Below are 27,751 nucleotides of genomic sequence, written 5' to 3'. Positions count from 1 at the left end.
CTTTCAGAAAATTGAGGTGTGTGCCTTCCCTGTATTTTCAGGGCTGAATTTGTTTGCCAGTGTCAAGAGAGCTTTGATCATCTGGCACCAGTGCACAGAGATAGAGGTGAGCTGTGTTTTGCAGAAACCCAGTAGCTTAAAACTTTGTGGGTTGAAGTAAGTTTATGTCTTCTAGAGATTCACCAGAATGGTTACAACTCAGGACACAAATGCAACTTTTTCTGACCGGAATGCACTTACCCAAGCAAACAACTGTCTTCCATGACATAGGTACTCTTGGGACACCAGGTGAATTTCAGATAACTTGACCTGCTCTTGAGAGAGGCTGTGGTCAGTCTACATCCAGCATGGTTTTATAAGTGATTGCAGGAAGTGAGTAACTTTGTTACTTATGTGACAACAGTTCAGCAGTTCAGCAGGTATAAAGGTAGAGATAAAAATCTTTCTTGGTTCTGTACATAGCTGTTAATATAAAAATACCTGTTACTTAATGTTTTCATCTCATTTGTATTTTTGAAGTGATTTCTCAAGGTTTTGTAATGGAATTTTGCCTCAGGAAATAGTGATCTTTAATTTCACTAGCATACCTCAGAAGAAAATACTCCCAAAACAAAAGTAATCTTAGATGGCTTCTTGGTGACATCTCATCATATCTTGCATCTAGAAGGGCTCAAAATAAATCCTGAACCTCAATTTCAGAAAACCTTCTATCTATCACATAATTGTCTGATGCACCCAAATGTTAAATACTGTGTTCCCCTCTTACTCTCTCCCTCATGACGATACATCTGTGTGTTTTTGCACATCAGTGTAGGGATATAAAATCACTTTGATGTCAGATATTCTCTATTCCATATGTTGCTAACCCCAAGATGGCAAAAGACAGCACAGAGTGATGCAGGGAAATGCGAGCTGTGTCATTTGGCTGTGTTTGAGCCAAAAATCCAAGAGGAATGGAAAGCCCTTCCTTTGCATCAGTGAGGTATTATAATCAGCTGAGTTGCAGCATCTTGCCTGTTTGAGAGGCACCATCTCCTTGGCCTCTGTAGGTTTTCTTCTGGTACGTTTAGTCTCTAATTTAGAAAGGAGAAATACCAATTGGCATGTAATTCTAGAAAGATTCCCATTTCCTCTTCTAACTCATCTTGTATCCAAATGGCATTGCACTGAAGCTTGTCTGTGCTTATTCATTCAAATCTTCAGGTTCTGACTAGTTACCATGGTACTGAATTTATCTTTTTATGTTTTTTTGTGAAAGTTTTTGTTTGTTCTTTAGTATTTTTGTGCAGTATTTACTGAAAAGATGAGAAGCAGTAAAGTACTGAACTTGACAGACAATGGGTTTTCCTTGATGCAAAACTGTTACTTCTTTTCATATCCACCAGGTAGCAAACTGATAGAAATATTCAGTGAATTTCCAAAGGTGAACTTAGTTCTTGCAAAATCTCTGTGGAGTTCATTACAGTTTGTTCTGGAATCTCTGCTTTTAGAAGCATCTTCACCAACTGCCACTACCCAGTCAGTACAGTGTAATCTGTTGTGTAATTATACTGCATAAATATTATTTGTAGGCACACTGCTCTCTATCAGGGCACTGTCTCATGGTGGAGCTTCCACTGCAATTAAAATGTGATGGTCTTAACATCAAGCAAAATACTAAGTGAGCTTCTCCTCTTAATATACTTAAAATACTAGGGGTTTTTCCACCCTGCTGTTTAGTTTGTCGCAGTAGAAGTAAATTATACTTTAACCATTAATTAAAAATATTTTTAGTTTAAATACAAACACAAAATTTGCTGAAGAAATCTTGAGTGGTTTTAGTGTAATTTTTTATTTTGCATTTCTTTTAATGAATTTGACCGTCTTGTAATAATGCTGCATTGTTTATATGGAAAATACTGATTATGAACTCTTTCTTTAGGTTGCCATAAAAATAATTGACAAAACACAGCTGAACCCAACTAGTCTGCAAAAGGTAGGTTTTCACATTTAATATTTCCAACTCTGTTGCAGCTTGTTTTGTTTCATGCCTCCTTCCATTAACCCTGAATGCCTGTGCTGGAGAATCTGAATCATTGCATACCTTGCACACATCTGACCTACTGTATTTAATAACTACTTTTGTAACAGATATTTTTGACAACCCTGCAGTTGTTCAAGATGAACTTGTATAGAGCTGTAAACTGAGAAAACAGTGGTGTTACCACTTCCTTTGTTTCCTAGGCACAGCTAACTTTGTAGAGAGGATGTTCATGGTCTGGTGTCATGCCCCCATATCTCCTTCTTGCTGGTCACTTAGTTAATCTTAGAAAGCTTAAGTTCTGTCCTCTCAAACTGGTCTTGAAAATACTGCCTCTGGACTGAAGGTCAAGCAGTATCTATGCCTTTCACATCATTTGCAGCAGAAAAGGTGCTGCAGTTTTATGGAACAAATTGGAGCATGGCTATTCTGGTTTCTTCCCTCTAGCCTCAAATGTTTAATGTGCTGTTGCAGTTGTATTGCCTTATCTAAAGTAAGTTGTGATAAATCCTACTCTTTCATCAAGCAAACCAACCTGCTTTGGAGTGCCTGCAGGAAGTACATTTAAATGTCACTTTTACCTAGGACTTTTCTAACTCTGTCCTTTTAAGTGCTGCAGTCAAAGGCTTTTTATTTACTTTTGAGTACATTGATTAAAAAGCTCCTTGCAGTATTTCTTTTGAATGAGAGAATACCCAGAACTTACCTGCAAACAAATAGCACAACCAGAGTAAATTGGAGAATATACACATTTGGATTTTATACAAATACTAAAATGATTGTATGACTAGATGTTTTTATCAGGATTAATGATGCAAAAGTAAATTGGAAAAACACACAACTTCCTACATTGTATGGTTTAGTTGGGTGACAAAGAATAACCTAGAGAAGAAAAACTGTTAGGAGTAGATAATGTGGTTCCAGTTTTCTCAGGTTTTTTTTCATCTTAATCCCTGAGGTTATTGGTAATTTCTAGGTAAGCAGGGAGGAAATAAAATGCAAATTAGGTAATACAGTGAATTAGATAAAGTTGATTTTTGTGGCAGATCTCTGCAACTTTGAATGCCTGAAAAAACTGTTAAATGCTTGAAGCACTTGGAAGAAAACCAAAAGTTGTGTGATACGAAGGGGAGGAGTCAGGGCATGGGAAAAACAGTCAAAGTAGAGAGGCCATGTTTTCAGACTTAAAAGTAAAATCTTTATCCTTCAAAAGGTGTTACCTTATGATTGGGCTGTAATGCTAGCTTGAGCTCAGGTACAAAGCACACTTTTGACAACTCACAGGTGTTCAGTTGACAAGGCTGCTAACTGGACATTTGCTTGTGGCCCTGTAGTTCCTGGGTTTCAGCCTGCTCCACATCCACTTGTGCCTGTTTTAATTTCATTTTTATTTACAATTTATAAGTTAGATTATAAAGTGTCATTTGTAAATTGATCTTGTCTACTACTAGGTTTCTTAAACGGGAGTCAGGAAGAATAGTTTAAGATAGCAGGGTAGAAATCAGATGAGATTTGGTGAGCGAGGTTTCTAATGTGCTCTCCTCTGAGGTCATTTGTTACATGTGCACAGAATATATTAGGATATGTTAGTGTTCTTAAGAAATGGAAAGTAATTTTCTTAAAGTGAAATGCTTGCTTGTAATAAGCAGAGTGAATGCACAGCACATTACTTAGCAATTTTGCTTTATCAAGGGTTTTTTTTTCTTTTTTGCAAACTTGCCCTCAGCACTGTCAGCAGTGCCACAGCCTCTGTGCATTTGAAGCCAACTGGGCACGCGACCTGTAGATGCAGGGGAAGCTGAGCTGGAAGTGCTTCTGATCTTGCACTTCTGGAGAGAGCAATAAAATATTTGAGGTATGGTGGGGAGGGAAGGGCTGTGCCAAGCAGAGGGTGTGGTGTGTAGTATCTCAGCTGCGGTGTAGCTGCATACCCTAGTCACCCTTAGGTGGGGAAGCATGGTGACTAAGGCTGCCGGTCCTGGTTTTTTTTGTATGACATCTTCCACACCGATACTCCAGCTGCCGGAAAGAACTTAACCTTGTTAAGGACTCGCTCTGCTTTCTGGAGCAGTAATTCTCGGCATGTCCCCGCAGCGAGCCCCGGGCGGCTGCGGTCCTGACAGCTCAGGGCTCAGCTCTTCTCAGGGGTCGAGTTTCTTGTCTGCTGCTGAGGGAAGTCTGTGGTAGCCACATGCAGCTACTCTTAACTGTTGTTTTAGGACCTAATTACTACTCTACTGCTCCTACTTACTGAGGAGGAAACTCTTAACTGGTACTTCCCTGCTTTGAAAGAAAAGGGAGTTCTTAGAGCTTTTTTCCCATGCTGGTGCTGTGAGTCATAATTGCTGTTCTCTACAAATGTACTTGTGTACCCAGTTGCAGTCAATATTGGTCTCACTGGAAACAAGTGCTGATGCTACAGTAGTTCACTTCCTCCTAGACAAAAAAAAAATTGTTTGTTTTTGTTTCTTTTGAATTAGCAGTGCCATTATGTGCAAGTTATTTTGTTGCTTTATTTTTTTACGAAGTCTGTGTAATAGCATTAAATCACTTCTCATTTTCCTTTTTTAGAACTTGGCTCCTTAGCCAGATATTTTTGTTCGTTGTGTGCAAATGTTTTGCCACTTGTTTGGGTGATGTTTTCTTAAAGCTTTTTAGAGTTCTAAAACATCGCTTTTAACATGGACCATGTCCTTTCTGAGTGTAGCTTAGTCAGTAATTTTAAAACTAGAAGAAAAGGATTAAAATATAAATGTTCAGGCTATTCTGTTTGCAAGAAGTTTTTTTTTCTGTTTTCACATTGTGGTTTGTTTGAGCCAAACTTGTATTGTGTAAAGGCTTCCTGCTTTTGAGGCTCCTAATTACATGTAGGGCATATTTCAATGAGCAGGTAGGCATCAGGAGGAGCCTAATACAGGGGTAAATCTTGAGCTGTCTTGGGACAATATCTCATGAGAAGACCACTCTTTGGGGGGATGGAGGCCAGGATATGTTGCTGCTCTGCATCTAACTTGCTTTTTGCAGAACTTATTTTTGAAATAATTTGTTACTGAAACTCTCGCAATAGCTAATGCAGTAACACTTCCAGTCTGTCTTTTGGTGTGTTCAAAGAGAGTTGACTTAAAAGCTGGATTCTTCGTTCCCCCCACGCTCTCATTGTTACCAATGTGTCAGCATAATGAAGTTCAAGTAAAGTTGTTTCAAGATTATTACTCAGTATGTGTCTGCCCTTCCATTGCTTGTTTGTTGTTTGGGTTTTTTTTTTACTCAGTTTGTCTGCTAGCTGCATTAATTACATGTAATTCTTTCCACATATCTAACATGGCTTACAGTCAAAGGACCAGACCACAACAAAGCTGAAAGCCATTTGTTTGGCAGACTAAGGATGTTTGTCTTTGCCTAGAAACATTTGTTGAGCTCCTGTTGACGGAAAATGAGCTGTTCAACAAGCTGGGAGTAGTTTTTTAATCTCAGTATTAGAAATTAAAGTGATAAGCACTGTTTTCAGTTGATTGTCTGCCTTTATGGTCTCATTATGAAAAGTTCCTAAAACTAAAAGCTGTTCTTTATTGAGAACCTTCACATTACATCTTCTGATCTGCATTCCTGTGGCAGAGAACCTCGGATATGTGGGCATTTATCATACCTGCTGATATCATACTTCTTTGCAGTGATTTTTACTCTGTGATGATAATTACTGTTTCTATTGCTAGAAGTCGATGCACATGATATTTTGGGGGAATGATATCTGGGGAACCTTTTCAATTTTCAACATACCATGTGAATGATAGATGTGCACTAGGATAGGTATGATGATAGCATTGTATTCTTCTATCAGAAATACACTATAATACATATTACATAAGTGTCAAGGATTTGCAGGTATCCCTGTGGAATCTGCTATCTGTGTCAAAACGCCACACATAACATTTAAATTGTTAAATTGTGTTAGAGGAGCACAATCTGAAATGCATTTATCTAACTAAATTAAAATAAAGAATTTGGTGGTTGTGTCCTATTCTCAAGTATTTATATTTTAATTTCCTCTGAGACAAAAGAAGTTTTTTTTTAAAGCCTGTTCCTAGTCACCCACTTCAAAAAATGGCTCATACGTAGAAGGAACTTTTTTATGTGCTTCATTCAAGTTAGTAATGCAGAGTAGTTGTCTTCTGGACCAGTGTTTTGTTTACAGCAGCCCAAAATGTGGTATGAGCCTGACTTGTATCATACTAGACCATCAAAGTGCACAGTGAACAATGGAGGAAGTAGCTAGCTTCAGCCAGGTCTCAGCATACTTTATTAAAAATAACTTTAAAATATAATATATTAATTTACATTATTATATTGTGAATTTTAGCCTCATTTTTACAGTCTTAGTCTATATTGCCCATGGTTGACTGTTCTTGTTTGGTGGCACCAATTATGACTGCCTGTATTCCCATACTTAATCCTATGAACTTATCTTTTTTTTTTAGGTGGGTGAGGTGGTGATAAATAGACTAATGGCTGAAAAACAGCCAAGGTCTTCATCTGTGCAGCAGTGGAATTGCCCTTGGTGAGAGTCTGACCCAATAGGCTTTTTCGGAGTATTGTGAGTGGGAGATAACAATCAATTGAGAGTGAATTAAGCAAACTGTCTTCAAAACTTTGAAAGCTGACTAGAGGCTTTCAAGTTCTATAAGCTGTGATTAAAAGTATTAATGGAGTATTCAGAGTATATTACATGCTAGTTCAAGTGAATGAAAAAGAAGAAAAAAATAGTTATAGATTCATCTTTGTTTAAATTTCTGACCAGCATGAGATGTTGAAGTAGTCTGCCTTGCCTAACTATATATGAAAAAGGTCTAGAAATAACATAGTTAAAAAAGCAAAGGGCAATTTAGTTACCTTTCTGATGGAAAAAGAAAGCAAGCATGTGTAGTTTTTGCACAGCTAAAAACATATTTGATCAATCCTGATAGTATTTAAGCAGCTTGTAATCTAGTGAAGCATCAAGCATAGACCTTGATAATAAAATCATGAAAAGCATTGGGAAAACTGGTTTTACTCTGTGTTCAGGTATGTGGCTGTAGCATGTGGGAGAAGGTCTCTTGGGCAGTGCAATGAGGATTGCTCCCCAAATTCTGTTTACAGAAAAGTCATGTTTACAGAAACATGAGAAAACAGAGAATGCTTAGAATAACTTGCCTCCAAACTGTGAAACTTTGTTTGTTTTTATTTATTTCTTCACATTTCACCCCCTGCATTTTCTTTCAATTCAAGAGACAAAGGTGCAGGGATTTTATTTTTTAACTCTTACATTGTTTGCTGTTTGTTTCTTATGTTTCACTCTTTTTTTTTTTTTCTTTTATTGAGTAAGTACACCTACAGACTTTTGAGTCATTAGTAATACCTATAGACATATTAAATATCTTCACTTTATCTGAAATCTTACCTGAGGCAAATCTTGCAGCAGCACTTTTTGCTTCCTTACTGTTATTAGCAATGCTGTTATCTTGTATTTACAAAATTCTCTCCCATGTCTGCATTCCTTTGGAGCTGTGGACTTTTTGTTCTGTTTACGTTTAGTTCAACCTTTTCTGTTACAGTCCTGATATTCCTGTAGAAGCTTGGGTTAAGTTTAGAATAAAACCACTTGATTACTTCTGCTTTTTGAAGCATGCAGTTAGAAAACAATAGAACTTAAGAATGTCAGCCCTCTGGAGTCAGGTTGGCATGAGGGGAGCTGCAGAGGGAGAACTAGGTACTTGACTGCCATATAGCGTGCAGTCATATTTGTACTGCAAGGTTTTTTAGTGATAATTTTTTATCTTGGCTTTTTTTAAGGGAGAAGTAGTGGGAGTGCTAACTATACTATACTATACTTAACTTCATCTGTTAATAACCAACTTCATTAAAAGCAATGTTCTATATTGCACTAACACCACCTATGGCATTTTTAGGATTAACACTTCTGGGTCTATATGCATATTTTAATTCTTTTGCAGAGGAGTTTTTTCAGAGGTGAAAATATTTAACAGCTCATTGGTAGACTGTACTTTCTTTTGTGGTTTATTAAATGTCATTGCCATATTGCCATGTCCAGTGGCAGGAGGATGGAGTTACTCTGTGTCACAGGCAAATTTGAATACTGCAGAAATAACTATTCATGCAAGACTCTGTTCACATGGGTACTGGTGTTGGAAAAGAACAAGATCCTTGCAACCAGTCTATGGCCTCTGGATGCAGCATTGTTGGTCTAATGTCCCACTGCAGCTTGAAATGGGCAGTTGTGCTCCCTCAGCACCCATCCGGCCAAAACAGCTGTGCTGTGGTGGGCAAGGGAGATGCAACAGAAGACTTGGATTGTTTTTATCTGGGGGAGTTGTGTGGTTTTGAGAGATTTTTCTGTTAAATTCATTCTGGACCTTGTGGGTCTGCGTGGGTTAACACCCATGCCTGCATAAAGGGAGCAGGTAGGATTCTGTTCCCTGGGAAGGTGGATGGTAAAGAGGGTGGGAACAGCTGATCCCTTTGAGACTCTACCCCTGAAGTAATGGTGTTTCTTCTGTCTGCTGGGGATTGTTGGGCCAGGACTACAGTGTTTGTGTTCTGCCCTACTAATTTTGGCAAGTACGTTCAGCGTGTTGTACTGGCCCAGCAGGCTCGATGTATGTCTGGCAGAGAGAGTCAGTGGAGCTGTGGTGACCAACCCAGGACTAGATGCTGCTGTGCCTCAGTCACCTTGCAGGGATGCTTCTGATGGGCCAAGAAGGGGGCCTTGCATCCTTAAAACTTGTTCCTTGCTGGTGTATAGCACATTTTTGTGTGATAGAAGCAGCTGATTTTTCATCTGTGAATTCATGCTGTAGCACAATAATTCCCTTGGCTTTAACAACATACTGAAGAGTGATGAGTTCATATCAGTAATGTAGTGCCATGGTCTTCAAACAGTGCTCTGGAAGAGGGTTCCTGAAACTTTGGAAGCAGTATTTTCTGTGAAGGGGTGAAAAAGATGTGCCAGCAAGAAGCTACGTGGGCTTAGAATGGTCTTCTGGCCCCCAAAGTTTGCAAACCACAGAGCAAAGATCTCTTCTGAGCTGTCTGGAGCACTTTGTGGGAGTGTTCAGGTTTTTGAGGGTTGATTTGTTTGGGGAGGAGTGTTAAAAAATGCAGGCACTTAAGTTCTTCCCTCCAGTAGGTGCTTATTTTATGAACTTTATTGAAATGCTAATAGTAATGTTTGCTCTTTGTGTTTTAATAAATATGTAAAAATGATTGGGCTTTAGGAAGAATGGGTATTGCCTATTTCACTAACTTAATGTTTTCTGTTTATTTCAGCTCTTTAGAGAAGTAAGAATAATGAAGATTTTAAATCATCCAAATATAGGTACTTTGTTTCTTTCACATAATTTCCAAGTCTGGAGAAATGTTGACTTTTTCACTGTTAAAACTGTGCTGTGAGTTTAAAAGATTATTTTTAATAGAGTGTCAATTTACTGTAAAGTAGCAGTAATAAATTATTTTTCAGATCTGTGCGTTTAAAAACAAACCCCAATGTTTTAGTTCCTTTTCACAAAACTGTTATTTGCATAGCTAGCTATAATTTTGCTACTTTTGGGTACAATATTGGTTTTGACTGAATTCAAGGTCTCATTAAAAATAAACATATACCAAAACCAAGGATTGGCCAAGAAATTGAGGTTTGTTCATTTAAATGATCTGGAATTATTAAAGAACTGTCAGCAAACTGATAACTCACAGCTCATTTGTCACTATGTATGAGAGTTCAATGCATAAAAATGGCTATTGCTGATGCTTCAATCTGTGGAAGTTCTGCTTAAATTAATTGTTCCCATGCTGCAGAAGCAAATTACTGTTTCTTGAGAAAATATTCTGTATGAACTGACCAAATTTGCTACAGTATTTTGTAGCAAGCAAATAGGTGTGAGTTTTTCTTAATCTTGCAGAGAATTCTCTGTGGGGTTAACACTGTCTTTCTGCAACTGTTTACCTCATTAATAAATTACTTTCTTTTCTAGTGAAGCTATTCGAAGTTATTGAAACTGAAAAAACTCTCTATTTAATAATGGAATATGCAAGTGGGGGTAAGTACCTCTTGTGCTGTGATGACAGATGTAAACAAATTGCCGAGTGGGAGAAAGCACTTGTTTTCTTCCACGTTTTGCTTTCTTTTTTAGCAAATATTAATGTTACGGTAGTGTAAAACCTTAAGCAAAATCCTTAATATTCTCTGGGACTTCTTTGGGCAACATAATTATGATATGTAAAAACAGCTTCTGAACTTACTGCAACTTAGTAACATTTGCCTCGTTTTCACAACTAAAATGTAATGGGAATCTTTATTCAGCCATTCGTTGTTCCTCTTGGTAACAAATGCCAGCAGTGGCAATTTATTGTATTTGGCTCCCTACCTCTAGTGTCCCATCTTCTGTAAGGCATTTGGTAAAAACATGTTCAGATGAAACATTTCTGTCTTTCTTGACTGTTGCTTTCCAAAGCACAAGTACTGCAACTCCTCAATTTCTGTTTTTCAGATGTTGATATCATTTGATATATCTTAATCAAGGATCTTCTACCATTAAGAATTGTTAGGCTTGGCCTTATGCCATGTTAGGAAGAACATAAACATTTATTCCTGATTGCAGAGGGGAGGGAAAAGTGCACGTCATGCAATGTCAGATGTTTTAACCAGAGCTAGAATTAAAGTATTTGGGCTTAAGTTACTCCTTGCTGGCTAATACCTAATTGTCAATGTGACCCTTTAGCATCAGCAGCTGGGAATCTCAAATAGTTAAGGCTTTTCTTTTGGGAGGGAGATACAGAGACTTTTCTCAGAAAAAATAATCATTAATTCTGACTCTGACATCAGATTGTGAAGTTTAACCAATTACTATAAATCAGGTAAGGATTCTCTACCTGCCTGTTTTTTTATAGCATCACTCTAAATACGCAGCCAGGAATTGTCCAAACAGAAATAAAATTGGTAAAATAACATTAAAATATTGTCTAGTACAGATGTTTGTGGGGACATTTCTGTGGTGTTTGATGGTACTAGTCTTAAAAGTGAAGTCCTGTTGCCATCTAGTGATTAGCTTCTGGGAGGTAGAAGAGCCAATGTTTTTTCAAAGCAGGGAGGATCTTCCTTTGGGTAATGGAGAGATACATAATGTGCTGACTTAAAAGACCATAAGCAGAACCCTTTGCATATGCCATGCTGTGCAAGACAGGAATGGCTAGTAATCCATTTCCTAAATTTCCGCTTTATCAATATACTGGTCACACATGATGCATGTGAACTCGGTGACTGCAGAATGAAAGAAGCCATTCCTGTAAGAGCAACACTTCCCATAAATTGGGAATAATTCTTTCCCCATGTCATTTTCCCTGAATTGTGAAGAAGTGTTGAGGCTTGTTCCCCTCAAGGTTTTTGAGGAAACAGCTGTGAAATGCAACCAAGAGACTTATCTGAATTGAGTGTTAAATAATACACTACAGAGGGAAGTAAGACTATTTTGTAGAAAATTCTGACATTCTTAGATTCCTCAGTTGTTGCTTTTCCTGCTGTATGACTGGGTTTTTTATTCAAATTTGGTGGAGTTGCTTTTCAAAAAAATGCCTTTTGAGGTGGCTATTTACAAAACAATGGTTTTTTGCTCAGTAGAGAATATTTAGATACTTGATCCACTTGTAGAGTTTGTATTAATTTTGCATATTAGTGAAGAATCTTTGAAACTGCATGCTGGCCTGTTTTTGTAGGAGTTCTAATGTACATAACTATTGGTTTTAGTAAAGACAATCTCCTGTGCTCTCATGAACCTGTCAGTGGGCTGCACCTAAGCTCAAATGTTGTAGTCTGTATTGACATACTATAAAATGACTGGATTGATTAAAGGAAAAATACCAAACACAGCAGATCTTTAGTAATCTCCTTTAGTCATCCACAGACATACAAAATTAACTTGTTCAGAAGTAATCCCTCTTAGTGCATCTTACAGATCTGATGATTTTGTGATGGATTATGTCAATGTGTCCTGCTATGGTCATTACTGTGACCCTCCTTATGGAGTACCTATTCCAAGCCTAGGTTTAAAGCTAAGATTTCTGAGTTTGGTTGGAACAGTTTTATACACATTCACACAGAAAAATTCTAGTGCTGGTATGACAGTATTTACAATATCATTAGATGCTTTTTTCTGAGAGGCAGAAGAAACCCTTTTGAGAAAGTCTGAAGGCATACACATCATCTTTGTTTACAAAACAGAAGAATGGTGCTCACTTTCTGTTACAAATAATTGGAAGGTTTTTTTTCTATATCCAGTTATTCATTAAGTCTTACTACTTGTCTTTTTGTCTTGAGCTAACCAGTAATCATAAACTTCAAGTACAATCACTCCAGTGAAGCTGCTGTGGGCAGCTGCTAGAGAGGAATCTCTAGATTCTGAAATTGGCATTAATGTATCTTGTTATTGAATTGTAGGGGAAGTGTTTGACTATCTGGTTGCACATGGAAGAATGAAGGAAAAGGAGGCTAGAGCTAAATTTAGACAGGTATGTATAACATTCTTACACATCAGCTTCTCTCTCCCCTCCCTGTTTTTAATGCTGAAATGAGTAAAATGGCTGTCCTTGCATTTGACTTTTAGCAGTGTTCATGTTGTGGACTTGTAGTCCTGTGTGGGGAAGAAACTTGGGTTTAAGTACTACTTCAAAGGGGTTGGTAGTCCATTCAGTGATGCTAATTTCCTTAGTGCCGTGTGCCAGGTGTCCAGGAGTGCCAGAACATAGCAACTGCTTGATTTGTAAGTGTATTCTGTTCCAAAATTCATTTCCTCTAGGTTGATTTAACATATCCTTAGTTTGTCTGGTCGGTAACCTTTGGAAGTTACTCAAATACAACAGGCTACAAACAGGCCAGTTTCCAAACACAGGCAGTGCTTGAAGAAGGCATCAGTTCACATCTGTCTGCTTTCACAAAAAGATGCAGTTTACTGGTTGTTCTGAAAAGTCACTGAAAAGTAATTTCTAGGCTTGGTAGTTTAGCTTAGTTAATATAGATATACCATCTCTGCAGAGATATCAAAGTTTCATTGATCTGTAAGAAACATTTCTATTCTACAGTAACATCATACTGAACATAATAAAATATTTTGCCTAACTAATTATAATCCAGGTAGAATCTGGTTCCATGTGCAGATCTGATTGGTTTGATAAACTTTATTTTCTGCTCTTGTGCAGAAATTTGCAAATGCCTGGGTTATTTCCATCCCTTTGGTGACTTGGATAACCTAGATAATGTTGTGAATATCACAACCAAAATTATGCTCCTGCTTAATGACACTTTAAAATAATTAATAGGGACAAGAGTTTCATTGAATGATGTGTAGGGGTTTTAAACTGGTGAATTGTGGCGATGACATACATGACAGTCAGCTTCACTGGAAGGGGAGGCTCCAACAGATTCACTTCTTAAGCCATACAGAAGTATAAGAAATTTAGAATAATATGAGACTGCAGGAAATATGAATGACTTCCACAAAATTCCTTGCAAGTAAAACTTTTACACTTCTCCAGGGTGGGTAATGTGACCGAAAAGGACAATTTGCAAACTAGGAAACTGCCACAATTTTTTTGCTCCTTCTGTCATGGATAGTAAGAATTGTGTGAAAGTAATGTAAGCAGTAAGCTCAAAGGTAGCAGTAAAAGTAAAGAAAAGCAGAGATGTATTTAACCCAACATGGGAAAGCAACAGAAGCATTTCTGTTAAATACTTGTTTCTTTGTTTTGTCTCATGTTTAATCTTATGCCAAAAAAAACCAAACACAAATCAACAACAAAAAAACCCCCACCAACATACCAAAACCGAAAAGCCCAAAACAGCCTAAAAAAAGCTGCTGCAAACTTTATATCCCCAGAAGTGATTTGTGACTACTGGAGTTACACAGCATGGTAGTAGGGAAAAGTCTTCCTCTTGAACAAAACCTTACATGCTTTTCTAAAGCTGCTTCCCTCAGTTTCGTATTCTGGCAGGTAGAGAACTTTCCTTTGTGATTGAAGGTTTCTGGTATGTGTTTGTGCTGTGTTGGAGTAGATGTGATGGGTTGTGGAGAAGTTGTTTGACCATCTCTTCAAAATCCCAGGCTGTTGTCTTGCTCTTGGTAGTGTCATGTGAAGAACCTCAGAGCAACTTGAGAGGATTTGCTGTTCTCTCTCAGATGTGAATGTTGAAAACTTCTGCTGATACTGTTTTCTGCTCTTTGTCCTCAGTTTCATTTATCAGGCATTGTGTGGAAAAAGATCTTGCAGGAATTCCATTGAAATTGCACGTTTGTTCAGCAATTACCTATTTTTTCTAACAATTCAACATGAAGTGAAAAACTTGTGCAAACAGGTCAAACATGTTTTACAGGTATATTTGGTGCTTAGTTTTATGGGGTAATGTGAGTAGTGCAGGATATCTGCAACTTCATTTTTCAAAAACAAATGTGAAGGGAAAGAATTTAAAAGATAGTTACCTGCTGAGCTGGATAGGTGATTCATCCAGAGTTGATTTAATGTACTTCAGATTTTCAGCTTAATTTTTTTTGTGTACTTCAGTAAACTAAATGCTCTTTGTAAAGGTGTAGATGGCCTCACTTGAATCCACTGAAATGTACAGTAGCATGTTTTCAGTTTCGTCTTAAAAGTCTGATCATCTGGCACAGGTAGCTGTGCTGTGTCCTACCTCAACATCTGACTACCAAGCTCAGGCAATTTTAGAGGACTTTCATCTCAAAGATACGAGGTTCTTGAGAGTTTAAAAAGAATGAGTACCTGGAAAGAGAGAACCCTAGTAATATCCCGGGGAGAGAAACTATAGCACAAGTGTATTTCACTTGGCTAGTGAGAAGAGCATGCATGCAGGACAGAAGTCAGGAAACTTTGATCAGTGGTTGGCATTTATTAGACACGAGGAGTCTCACAGTGGGACAGTGTCAAAGGAAACTAGATCTTGCTGGGTTTACAGGTCATAAAACTATTAATTTCACCTTACTGTAGTCCCAGAATAGCTTCATAGAGTTTTTAGCTGTTGTTGGAGGGAAAATGCTCTTTGTAGGCCTTTTATCTGATTCCTTGCAGCTGTTCTTAAGTTAGATAGGGACTTATGACATAATAGGGTTTATTTTTTAATTTTTTTTTTAATTCACTGACTGGTTTAACAGACGTTGTCTCTCTTTAAACTGAAGAAACAGTTGTGCTATGGTATTGAGCTTCATTCTTACAATAGGTTGTATTGTATCTTGTTTTCAGATAATGTTTCTTCTTTCAGTAGATATGATTTCTGGATCAAACACTTGTGTTTCATCTGAGGAGACACTTCCTCTCTAGCAGGCAAAGAGCAGAACTTGGTAATTCTGCCCTCTTTGCTTGTTAAAAAAAATATTTTCTGTCCATTTTGTTACACATACTTAAGGATTTTAGCAGGAAAAAAAGAATGTAGAAGACAGGGAATACATTATTCCAGTCACGCTTGACAGGGGAGGGTACAAACACTAAAAATACAGCAGTGCTCCACAGCTCTCCATTTCAAGCTCCTTTTGTGCAGCCATGTGTAAGAAATTCAAATCCAGAACATTTTGCATTCATAATGTCACCTCGTTTTTCTTTCCCTGTTGCAGATTTGCAAGCATTTCTGTTTCAATCTTACCATCGTTTTTCTACAGAAGAATCTGCCCATCTGGATAAGAATTAATACAAAAAATGAGAAGCCAAGACTCAGGGCAGGGGGTCTCCCAAAATCCATGTGTATTACTTCCCTCTCTTCCTCTACTGTAGCAGATTATATCTGGCCTCCTTCAGTTTTCCCACTGTTTCCCTGCAGAAGCAGTTTAGTTTTGAATGCTGGTAGATGTCAGGACATGTCTTGGAAAAACAAAAAAATCCACAAAATACATCTTTTTTTGTATGTTCCAGTGAAGAAACAAAATACTCTTGGTGGTGTGAAAGGGACCTTGAGAGGTCACATATCTACTCTTTTGTCATTCAGTCCTTATGAAGAATGGTTTCTCTGGGTAGAGATAACTTGTTCTAACTTGTACTTTAAAACCTGTGATTATACAGATTTTTGCAGTCCCTCCCAAGAAATGTATGTCAATGCTCCAGTTATTACCTCTAGCAAAAAGATCTGCTGGTTCTTCCCCTCTTCTCCCCACCTGCTGAGCACCAGCATGTTTCTCACATTCAAGTAGGTTGGAGGTGAGGGGGCTGTCAGTGGGAACAGTGGTGGAAGGTGGAAGACAAGGGACTTAATCTAGTCCAGCAATGCTTTGTGCTATTTTTCATGCAGCTTTGACTGTTGTTCTTGAGTTATTAATGTCAGGCACATTGCATTATTTCCCTTCCATTTAGACTGGACTCACTTTCACAGTCTCTGTGCTATCCTGTTGCAGTGCAGAGTAGATCAGAAGTGTCTCCAAAGGAAACCACTGACTGATCATCTGCTAGACCTTCTGCTCTTGGATAGTCAGAGTAAAAGCAGTTTAGGAGTGAGTGTTACACTGCTGTCTCTGCAGTCCTGAATAAAGCTTGAGGTGTTTGTCATGCTGTCAGCCTTGGAAGCACCTGCAGAGTGAGCTTGTGACTGGCACTGAAGAAATGCTGGTGGAAAGGAAGGAAAACCAAAAGGATAGTACAAGTGGTGGTGTGGGAGAACTTTGGCAGTTTAAAGCTGAACTTGGAGTCTGAAAGAGGGAGCCAATACATAAAGGAACAAAACCAGAATGAAAGCATAGGGAATGGAAATAGTTCAACTTCTCATAGACTGCCTGGTTTCTAAGGTGGCATTTTGTACCTGTGATTCAGTAATACAGAGCCACAAAGGTTGTAACAGTAGTGCTTCAGTTTTTTTAAATTTAAAATAGCCTGATAGTTCTTTGACCTACCAAGAGCCTTACTTTCACCTACTCTACATACTGAACCATTGCTTCTTCCCAGTACAGGAGGTCTGATAATGAGTTATTTTTTATGACAGTGATGATATCTCATCTTTCTGTGTTCAATCTCAATCTTGAATGAAGAATGGAGATACATGTATTTCAGTATAGTTATTATATGAAATTATTTAATGTGCAATTCCACTTATTTTAAGAAGACACAACATCTGCCTCAAGTCTGATCACATATGCAGGATAATAAAATGTATTTGACCACATTTGTGGTCATGTAACAGTAAGAATTTATCCAGCTTTTCCATGCATAAGAGTTCAGCAGCAATTCTTATGACTCTGAAGCAGTGTACAAGGAAAATGTACTATGTAGATAGCTTATATAGTTTGCTGTATAAAGCAGGAAAAACTTAATGATATTTGGAAATGATGATGGAAGAAATTATTCCGTTACACTGAAGAGACATAGGGAGTTTTTTCCATTGAGCCTGCTGCTCTCTTACAGTATATGAAATACGGTAAACCATATGCACTTAGACAGCAGACCTGTCAGATGCACAGTTGCTTCTCACTAAGTTTTGACAAACAAGCTGTTTCCCAGTAGTTTTCTCCAGTAGTTAGTCATGTTTCTTACCCTTTTCTCTCCATGCTGCAGTGTGAAAAATCACCTTTGGAGAGGGACTGGAAAACTTCAGTCTAGAGGGAAAGCTTTTATAGCTGTATACAGTATTGGAATGGAAATACTTCAGTAACCTTTCTGAAAGTCATTGCTTCTACTGGTCTATAATTAGCCACACAGGAAAAACAAAGTCCTCTTTCAAGTCTAGTAGAAACCAAGTAGATCAAATAACAAACACCTAAGTTATTTAACAGCTTCTCCCAAATATGCTGGTCACTGTGATAGTTGGTAATGTAGATCTGAGTGGATAAGTGTCAACTTTAGTAATAAATATTGAACTTTTTGATCAAAATTTCTGCTTCTTTGAGATGTCACTTATATAATTGGGTTTGTTTTCTTTCCAGATAGTATCTGCAGTGCAGTATTGCCATCAAAAGCATATTGTTCATAGAGATCTCAAGGTGAGAAATATTTACCATGTGGAACCATTTCAAAGAAAAGGAACAGGACTTGTAAGACTTTCGGAGATAGAAATGTAATGGCTGCTGCAAGATAGCCTCTCACATTGTGGTCAGATTCAAATCTGATGCAAGTCAGTGTTAGCAGAGAGGTCTTTAAAAAAAAGCAAGCTAGTTTGATAAAGGTATGACAAGCTTTGGTCTCAAACAGAAAACATTGCTATTTATGATGATGAAACTGAAGTATGGCTTCTTTGTAGCTTTGCATGAAATATGGTATACAGGCAGGTTGAGAGAGTTGGGGCTGTTAAGCCTGGAGAAGAGAAGGCTCCAGGGAGACCTTATAGCATCTTCCAGTACCTGAAGGGGCTTCATGAAAGCTGGGGAGGGACTTTTTTTAAGGGCTTGTAGTGACAGAGCAAGGGAGAACTGTTTCAAACTGAAAGAGGGGAGATTTAGATTAGACATTAGGAAGAAATTCTTTACTGTGAAGGTAGTGAGGCATTGGAACAGGTTGCCCAGGAAAGTTATAGATGCCCCATCCCTAGCAGTGTTCAAGACCCTGTTGAATGGGGCTTTGAGTAACCTGGTCTGGTGGGAGGTGTCCCTGCCCATGGCAGGGGGCTTGGGACTAGATGATAGACTAAAGCATACCAAAAGACCTTGCAAAGAAAAGAAAATTAACAGATATTTTTTACCTTTTTAAAAATTAGTAAAAATGGACAATTAAGTAAGGTCATCTCACTGACCATTCTTTCTCTTCCAGGCTGAAAATCTATTGCTAGATGCAGATATGAACATTAAAATAGCTGACTTTGGTTTTAGTAATGAGTTTACAGTTGGAAATAAACTGGACACCTTTTGTGGCAGCCCACCATATGCTGCTCCAGAGCTCTTTCAAGGGAAAAAATATGATGGACCTGAAGTAGATGTTTGGAGTTTAGGTGTTATTCTTTATACACTTGTGAGTGGATCTCTTCCTTTTGATGGACAGAACTTAAAGGTATGTTTTTGTAGAATGTGTTTGGCATGTTTACCTAATGTTTTATGTGAATTGCTGCTTATAGCTTACTGTCTGTTCTTCTGTTACCCAAGGAACTTAGAGAGAGAGTGCTACGGGGAAAATACAGGATTCCTTTTTACATGTCCACAGACTGTGAAAACCTCCTCAAACGTTTCCTGGTGCTAAACCCAACAAAAAGAGGCACTCTAGAGGTAATGGCACAAATAAGATGTTTCAAATAGCTAGACATAATATTTTGCAAACTGTTTTTGAGCTGTAACTTACTAGTGTCGTACCATTCCTGAATAGTTTATTTCAAGTGGGTTCAGGGTAAGGTTGTTGAGTAAAGCATATTACTGTGTTTTCAAAATTTTGTTTGCTGGGATTATAAGACACCTGACTTCATAGTTACTTTTAAAAAGAGTGTGAGACTACATTGCATATCTGTCACATCCCACAAGGTGGGCACACTTCCCCAGAAGTGGAAGCCCCAGTTAAATACCATGTCTCAAAAGGTAGGTGTGGCACATGCCACGAATTGGGCATGTGTAGAGTTCCCCAGAGGTGGGGGTCGACCAGGGGAGATTTGGACTGGATCCCCTTGCTTTCTAAACTGCTGCTCAGAGAGGAGCCTAGATGCAGCTGGATCCAATCCTCCTCTCTTAATTGATCTCTACACAACCCGTTCAGCAAGATTAACCTCTGCATTTCTTTGCACAGTCTTCTAAGAGCAAGATCATTACCCAGGAGGCTTATACAAAACAGTACTTAAAACTGAGGAAGATTATAAAGCTTGTCAAAAGGAAACACATGACAATATCTCTCTCAAGCAACAGAAAGGCCAAAACAACCAGTGTCTGCAGACTTCCATACTCAAGCCTGGACCTACCAGACTTGTCGGAGTTGTCACACTGCTCCTGGTCCTTTATGAGTTTTTAGCTTTCAGCTATGTGCTAGAATACAGCTGACTGGGAGGCAGCTTGGCTTGATGTGCATAGTTGGTTCTACTCAGTGGAGCAAAACAAAACTGAGTAGGTGCTGGGGCTTGTTCTGGAAAAGAAAAATGAGAAAAGGCCTTAGTATTTGGTAGATGGAGAGGGGGAATGAGTTCTTTTAACAGCTTGTTTTCTTTGCTGCTAAGTATATCATACTAACAAAACCCTTTCTGTTATAGCAAATTATGAAGGACAGGTGGATCAATGCAGGGCACGAGGAGGATGAACTTAAACCTTTTGTGGAACCAGAACTAGACATCTCGGACCAGAAAAGAATAGGTAATCAAGTGTTTTTCAGAATATGATGCTGTTTGCATCATGTGGCTGGGTTTTTTTCCCTCTGTCACTCTGTATTTGTTGGCAATTTTAGAAAAAGTAACTCATCTTCTAACACTAGTATTTTATCAGGCTTATGTCCTCACGCTTCATTGTTTTGTTTAATTCTTTATAAATGAACTTAAACACTCAACCAGCCTAAACATCAGAGTGTTTGTTACTTACAGTGTCTGTGTTTGTTTTTAGATATTATGGTAGGAATGGGTTATTCTCAAGAAGAAATTCAAGAATCCCTTAGTAAAATGAAGTATGATGAAATCACAGCCACCTACTTACTGCTAGGAAGGAAATCATCAGAGGTAAGTGCCATTCTTACAAATGCAAAGAAACAAAGGTATCTAAGTGTCCCTCAGCAAAGTTAGAAGCAAAAATTAAAATGATGCTGTGGTTGTTCTCACCCTGATCTGAGTCAGTAAACTCTTGCCTTTGGGCTCCCCAAAACTACCCTGCTTGCTCAACAGTTACACATCTGAAGGACTTTGTATGCCAGTTACTGTCCTGTCTAGCCTAGGAACTCAAGTGTGAATGTGCCAGCTCTTAAGTATTTTAAGAGAACCAAGGAGTAGGGCAAATCAACTTAAAGAAGTTCTTGCCTTGTAGATTAAACTGTCCATATGATATCGAGAGGGCTCAGCATTAGTGGGCTGCCCGTGGTTTCCCTGGTGAAGGAGTTTTCTTGGGTAGTGGGGCTTTTTAATGTATCCTCACTTCCTGTTAAAATCATTGAGAACTGTGAGGAGACAGTACAGAAAGTAGAGGTGGATTTTCTTTTATCTGATCATTCTTTGGGAGGCTGCAGATTCTGCTGAATTTTCACCAAAGACAGCTGCACAGGAGTTTAAGAAGTTGGGGACTCTAAGCAAGTTCCTAGCTGTCACAAAATTTCCTATGTACCAGAGCCATTTTCCTTCTGCCTTCCTGTTACTGCTCCCATAATGTGGTAGATGTTTAACTTGTTTTGTCTGAACTCCTTGTTTTAACATTCTCATTTGTATTGTAGTTGGATGCAAGTGATTCAAGCTCCAGCAGCAATCTTTCACTTGCCAAAGTTAGGCCAAGTAGCGATCTTAATAATAGCACTGGCCAATCTCCTCATCACAAAGTTCAGAGAAGCATATCTTCCAGCCAGAAACAGCGGCGGTACAGTGATCACGGTGAGCAATTCTCATTTTCAGTGTTGCAGAATACAGTGACTTCCAATTCTGTTCAATTTCAAAATTTGTCTCCATCCCCCAAAGGTAAGGAGGGTGACAACATTGTAGCTCACAGCATGGTGGCTAAATAATTTGCTGAATAACTGATATTTTTATTTATTTATTTTGTTATGAAGCCTTCAAACAAAGCTTCTAATGCTGAACACACCAACTTAATTCTCTTATTCTTCCTTGTGTCATCCCTTGCATTCCTGACCATGCTGAGGAAGTTTTGTTACACGAATTGAGAAGAATGTTGCAACCCCCTTTTTCATGAATAGCATAGCACTCCTCCCCCATGCTTTTGGATGTCTGTTCAGCTTTTGTGTTATTCTGACACTAGTAGGTCAGCTTGTGTCTAAAACTTGAAAAAATGTCAGCTTGCCAATATTTCTGGTTTCCTGTTTCCTGAGGGTTGTGTCACTTGATTGTCCTGCAGAAATTAAATTTCTAAAGATCAGTGACTCAGGCAAACTTAGAACTCTTCTGCTTAATGAGTGTGCAGGGTAGTAACTTAGAGGTTTTTAAGTATGTTAAACGTTTTCCTGCCAGACACTAACTCATAAAAGGAATCTCTGTTTAGGTCTACTTTTAAATATCTTAAGTGCATTCAGAGGTTGCTTTCCTTGGGGTGTCTTTCAGATGAGAATTACTATGTTTTGAGATGCTTTTTAATATATTTTAATTATATATTTATATTCATTTCTAAGAGCATGCTTATATGTACACTTTTTGATTAGTTTTATTCAAACAGTAACTGCAAAGTTGTTGTAGCTTGATGTATCCTCTTCTCAGGAGATGTAATTGAGACTACAGAAAAAACAGTCCTGACATCCCCACAGGCAATAATAGCTGAGAGTGTCCAGGAGGATCCTATTGAAGCTCGGGGAGCTGGGGACTGTTGGAGGGGCTGCCCCATTCTCAGGTGTCCTGACACACCCAAGGAGGCTGGTGGCAAACTGCTGCTGCTTCTGAACTGTGGCAGAAGCACAGCCCACCAGTCATTAGTGCTGCTGGTGGTCTGGAGTTTGTGTCACCTGGCACCTGTCTCAGGAGCTCATTTTTGTCAGAAATTGGCTTGAACAGCATGTGCCAACTTCGTGCTAATGAAGGATCCTCTGATTTGAATGAGAGTCAGCTACTTATTAAGTGTCTTAAAGATGATTCTAAAGATTTTCTCCTGCCAAGCCAAACCAGTGCCAGTCCTCATACACTAGAAGACTCCATTAAATTCATAATTCTTTAATGGAAATGAAGTAATATCTTTGCCTAATTAATTCAAATAATTGTCTGTTCTTATGGCCCTCCTGTCCTTAGCAAGGTAACCAGAAGAGTTATATGTCTTTGAATTGTGATATAAGGGGAAGCCTTACTGGAGTTGACTTGAATGTCAAATCTGTCAGATTTTATTTTCAAAGTGGGGGGCCTTGCTTTAGGATGTTGTATGTGTGTTGTCATTGCCTCCTTCCTGTCCCCCACCCTCCTTTTAGGGAAGAATAACTACTGGATTTCTGAGAAGAAAAACTGATTTTCTGTTTCTTTTGTTTTTTAAGCTGGACCATCCATCCCCTCAGTAGTGGCATATCCCAAAAGAAGCCAGACTAGTACTACAGACAGTGACCTCAAAGAAGAAGGAGTTCAATCAAGAAAATCCAGCAGTAGTGCTGTTGCAGGAAGAGGAATTGCACCAGCTAGTCCAATGCTTGGAAATGCCAGCAATCCCAATAAGGCTGATATTCCTGAACGTAAGAAAAGTTCGGCTGTTCCTAGTGTAAGTAGAAATGTTTATTTATCAAAACTGTGAAGTGTTTTTGAAGAGTGAAAAAGTGTGATTTATCTGTGGTGTTGGTTTTACTTTTCATTAATCAAGAGTCAATGTAGGTATCTCATACTCTTGACTTTCCCATCCTTCTGTGCATCAGTCAGCTTCTCAAGTTACCTCTTAATATTCCTCAAGTAGTCAGTAGATATTAGTAATTAGCACTAGCAGCTGTTAGAGAACAGGCGTAATTTAGACATAAAAAAGAAGAAACTGAACTCAAAGGCTGTTTCCTGAAATTTCCTAAGGATGAAGCTATTTCTGATACCACCACCTACTCTTCTGTGGCCTCTTGCACAGAAGAATGACATCTTTATTTGTATTATCCTGTTTTATAGTTTCATATGTTTAAGCAGCCACCTAATCTTTGTTCTCAAACAGGTTATTCCAAGTTATAGTTATGTTCATTAAGATTATCAAACAAGTGTAGCTCTAAAAGCTGTTCAAGGGTGTATTTCAATTTGTGTTTAAAACAGTGTGCCTGACTTTTGCCCTTGTGGGCTTCCCCCAGCCACCCTTAAACTACAATTACCACAAAAAATACTCTAAAGTGCTTAGCCATCGAATTTACAGGGTCTAGTAGTAGGCAGTGGGTGGAAAGAAAATCCCTTGTCTGGTTTGGCTTTAACTTGCATACTCTGTGCCCTCTGAGGCAAAGTTGGAAATCTCTTTGTATAATAACTCTTGAGTTTTGTAACATTTAATTTATAAAACTTTGGGATTTTATATTTTAAAACTTGCTTCCTTTCAGAAGCAATAATTTCCCAATCCTTTATTCAACTTGCAATTGAGTGATTTTTTTTAATTATTTTTTTTTAAACTCATCCCACAAAGCTGTCATATACGGTCATATACTCAGCACTGTTACTTAAAACAAATGAGAACAACTTCCTGAGCTCACAGCTTTTTCACAGTCTGAAGCAAAAGAAGTAAATTAAGATTTGTTTCACTTTGTTGGCTCTGTATTGTCAGTTGGCTCAGTGGCTGATAGTGACTTGGCTGGAGGATTTCACTCAGAGATTCCTTGGAAAAGACACGTCTTCTACTGAAGCAGCTGTTATTCATAAATGTGAACAAGAACTCATTATTTTGGGGGATGCTGTTCTGATTTTTGTGGTCCCCTGCCCTTTCCCTTACTGGGTTTTGATCAACTCAGAAACAGTTTAGAATTTCAGAATTTACTTGTTCTTATATGACAGTTCTTAGCTACTGAGTCTCAAAATGGTGGGATAATCAAACCAATTTTGTCCTACAGTGGACTTCACTCAGTATTGTGTAGTGCATTGCATTTCCATCATATTTTACATTGAGCATGTTCAGTATATTGATCTGCTGTTCTGTACCATCCCAAGTCCTAGGGATTTATTCCAGTAGTTTTAATTCAAATTTTCTACTATTGTAGCTGAAATAAAATTTGAACTCACACCCATAGGATAGTTCTTTCTTCTGATTCAACGTGCAGATCAAACTGATCTTTTACAAGTAGTGGTACAAGGTGGTGAACATGGAATCACACTTGTGATGTCACTCAATGTTTTAAATTGTCTCTGTTTATAGCTTTTCATGTCAGACTGTGCAAACTCTTTTTTATTTCTGTTTTTTTTTCCCCTGCTAGAGATTAGTCTTTTGCTTTCTGGCTGTTGGGGATGCAGGGAAGCACTGACTTTATACACAATTCCTGGAAACGATTAGGGAGTTTTATTTCTTACATTATCAGCATGCATCTAGAAGGGAAGAAAGATGATGGAGTTACCATACTGTCCTGAAGTTGAAAAACGTTTGATGTGGAGAGAGTTTGTGTTCTCACTGAGCACATAAGTTCTAAAATCAGTGATACGATGAGAAAATCATGGAAGAGACAGAAAAATACTATGCAAAACCAATTACTATATTGACAGAGTCAGCAAAAATAGTAGAAATGGTCCTTGTTGGAGCTCATTAGCCAGTTGTGTGCTGCTTTCATTAAATATCAAAGCTTACATGCATGCACTTAAGGATAGGAGTTGTTTGTAGAGCTGACAGTTAGGTCTGGGGTTGAAGTAAGGGGTCCAAGCTTGTTCCAGAGCTGACAGAGCATTTAAACTCTTGCAAACTAAATAGTTTTGCAAGCCCAACAAGTGCATGTGATTCATTGGGTAACTACCACATTAATAATGAGAACCTGCTACAGGGGTCTATGCAGCAACTAATAACTCCTTGTTTTAATAACTCCTTGTTTATTACCCACAGCTTTGGATTCTTCCTCAGTGCTTGTGATAAGGCTGCTCCAGGGCCCTTAGTATATAGCATTAAGAAAACTGCATTAAAAAGCATTAAGGTGTGTTTGGAAAAAAAACATACTAGTGCTCTTAAGTAAATAGATTCAAAAAGTCAAAAGCTGATTCTTTTAAAGTTTTGCATCAGTCCTTGCCTTGGTATCCCATAATGTGAAAATAATCAGCCTAAGCAGTGGGCACAGGACTCCAGGAAAAGAGCATGACTCTGTACCAGAAGTTCACCTTTGTGCTGTGATAGGACTTTGTGTGTAGGCTCAGAAGTCTCAACATGTGCTTTTGCAGTGTCAACACCTCTTGCAAAGAAGGCAGACAGTGCCATGAGGATGAACTTAGGCAGCTAACCCAAACCCTGGAGGTTGTCATTCCATCAGAGAGCATAGTGCTGTTGACAGTAGCTTCAGGCTTCCTGTGCTGTGCACCTGTGCAACTTAGTTATGTCCAGAGATGAGTACTTTGTGTGTTGGCTGAACAAAGAAGTTGTAGCTGAAATACCTCCTTGATGAATTGTGAAAGGAGGTCATACACTAAGAAGTGTAAAGGCACCAATACCAAGACTGTTTCTGCTACAACTGAAATTTGAAAGCTTGAAATACTTAAATCTTCTCTCACAACCTCTGACATCTTAGCCAGACAGAATAAAAATGTATACTGATACTTGTGTCTGTGCATTCCAGAAAAAGAGATGGGAAGCTGTATCTTTAGAGTCCTCTTATTTCAGATACAAATACCAAAACTTGTCCACTCCCAAACCTGAAAATTTAAAGTTTGATCCAGTGCAGGAATTGCTGTCTTCATCACAGTATGTTTTAATATGTGTGATGCCTTCTCAAGGGAAACAAATATTTACTATTCAAAGGAAGCCGCCCATTATTGTGATTTCCCACGAGAAAAAACACTCTCAGTTATGGCAAGTGCTTAATTTTCTATTATGTTGAGGAACACAAAACAAAATGATGGGCTAATACTAGTATTTAATAGTTCAGTGTGCCACTGGTTTGCAAGGGTGCTGCAAGTGTCTTGCACAGCATGGCTTCATGATCATGTAAACAAAACTTTACCTTGGGTGCACAGCTTTCATTGCTAGCACAAGCACAATCTTGTGATTTTAATTAATAGTTCTAATCTAAAGAACTCTTTCTATGGTTTGTACTTTTTTTAACACCAGGAGGTTGACAGTGGACATTTTCATTTTAATTTCAACATTCATATAATGATGTGTAACGGATCAGGAGTCTGTTAAACAGACAGGATGGCTTCATTGTTAAAGCAGCACTGTTTGAGACTCCCTGTATAGGAAATATTTTTCCTGCAGGCAGTAGAGGAGCTTTTGCAGGTTATTGAGAATACTCGACTTTAACAGTTTTATTTCAGGTTTGGAAGCAAAAAAGGTTTGACTACTCTCCTTTTGTGCTTGAACTCATTTTTCCTTTTTTTTAATCCTTCTTCCCATTATTCTGTACTGTGACCATTTATGTGAAACATTTTCTTAATGCTGTTTTGAAAATCCGCTGAATTTCCCTTGTCTGTCATAGCAGTAATTCTTCAAAGAGCTCCAAAAGGTTAGTTGAGCATGAAGTCCCCTGCCTGATTCTTAGTGGCCATCCTTAACTCAACATGTGCTTATCCAGGTGCTGACCAGTCATTCCCTTAAGCAAGCCTCCTCCAAGACTTTCCCCAGCAGTGATATTTCAAGTTAATACCTATTTTGCTTCCTGCTTTGCCCTGTGATCCTTTTCTTTAAAGAAAATTCTTAAAGGTGTTTTCTCCACTTTCCAACCATATGCAGTTTCCTGTGTTATGTTCTTGGGGCGGGGAGGAAAAGTATAAGGCTTGCCAGCTTTTACTTCCTCTACAACCTGGGGGTGCATGTTTATCTGGACCACCATGCTTTTCCTACAGTCATTGCATCTAACTTTTAATAATTCTGTTATCTGTGAATTACCTAGCTTCTCAGTCGTTCCTGGAAAATTGACCGCCAACTTGGGCATATCTCCACCCTCTTTCTCTGTAAAGACAGAGGCAAAGTAATTCTATTTCTTTTCTCCCCTCTAAAGTAAGGTCTGTAGTTTAAGTTCCCCTGGTTCTCTTGTCCTCAATGTATTGTGCTT

The 27,751-nt window shown here is 38.4% G+C and overlaps 1 protein-coding gene across 1 annotated transcript in view; it reads left to right on the top strand.

Annotated features, from left to right (window-relative positions):
* MARK3 (MAP/microtubule affinity-regulating kinase 3) overlaps positions 1-27,751 on the top strand; it is a 48,676-nt gene that overhangs the window by 4,316 nt on the left and 16,609 nt on the right. Inside the window, exons 2-12 of the mRNA XM_010008158.1 lie at positions 1,922-1,975; positions 9,341-9,389; positions 10,042-10,107; positions 12,501-12,571; positions 17,968-18,024; positions 18,788-19,024; positions 19,117-19,236; positions 20,199-20,298; positions 20,542-20,654; positions 21,356-21,509; positions 23,102-23,319. Of these exons, the coding sequence (XP_010006460.1) occupies positions 9,362-9,389; positions 10,042-10,107; positions 12,501-12,571; positions 17,968-18,024; positions 18,788-19,024; positions 19,117-19,236; positions 20,199-20,298; positions 20,542-20,654; positions 21,356-21,509; positions 23,102-23,319 (1,164 nt within the window). The 5' untranslated portion in view covers positions 1,922-1,975; positions 9,341-9,361. The remainder of the gene's footprint in view (positions 1-1,921; positions 1,976-9,340; positions 9,390-10,041; positions 10,108-12,500; positions 12,572-17,967; positions 18,025-18,787; positions 19,025-19,116; positions 19,237-20,198; positions 20,299-20,541; positions 20,655-21,355; positions 21,510-23,101; positions 23,320-27,751) is intronic.

This window comes from Chaetura pelagica, unplaced genomic scaffold, assembly GCF_000747805.2.
Source record: "Chaetura pelagica isolate M959 unplaced genomic scaffold, ChaPel_1.0 scaffold242, whole genome shotgun sequence".
Classification (NCBI taxonomy): Eukaryota; Metazoa; Chordata; class Aves; order Apodiformes; family Apodidae; genus Chaetura; species Chaetura pelagica.
Note: the sequence above shows the minus strand (reverse complement) of the source record. Positions and strands in the feature narration are given on the sequence as shown.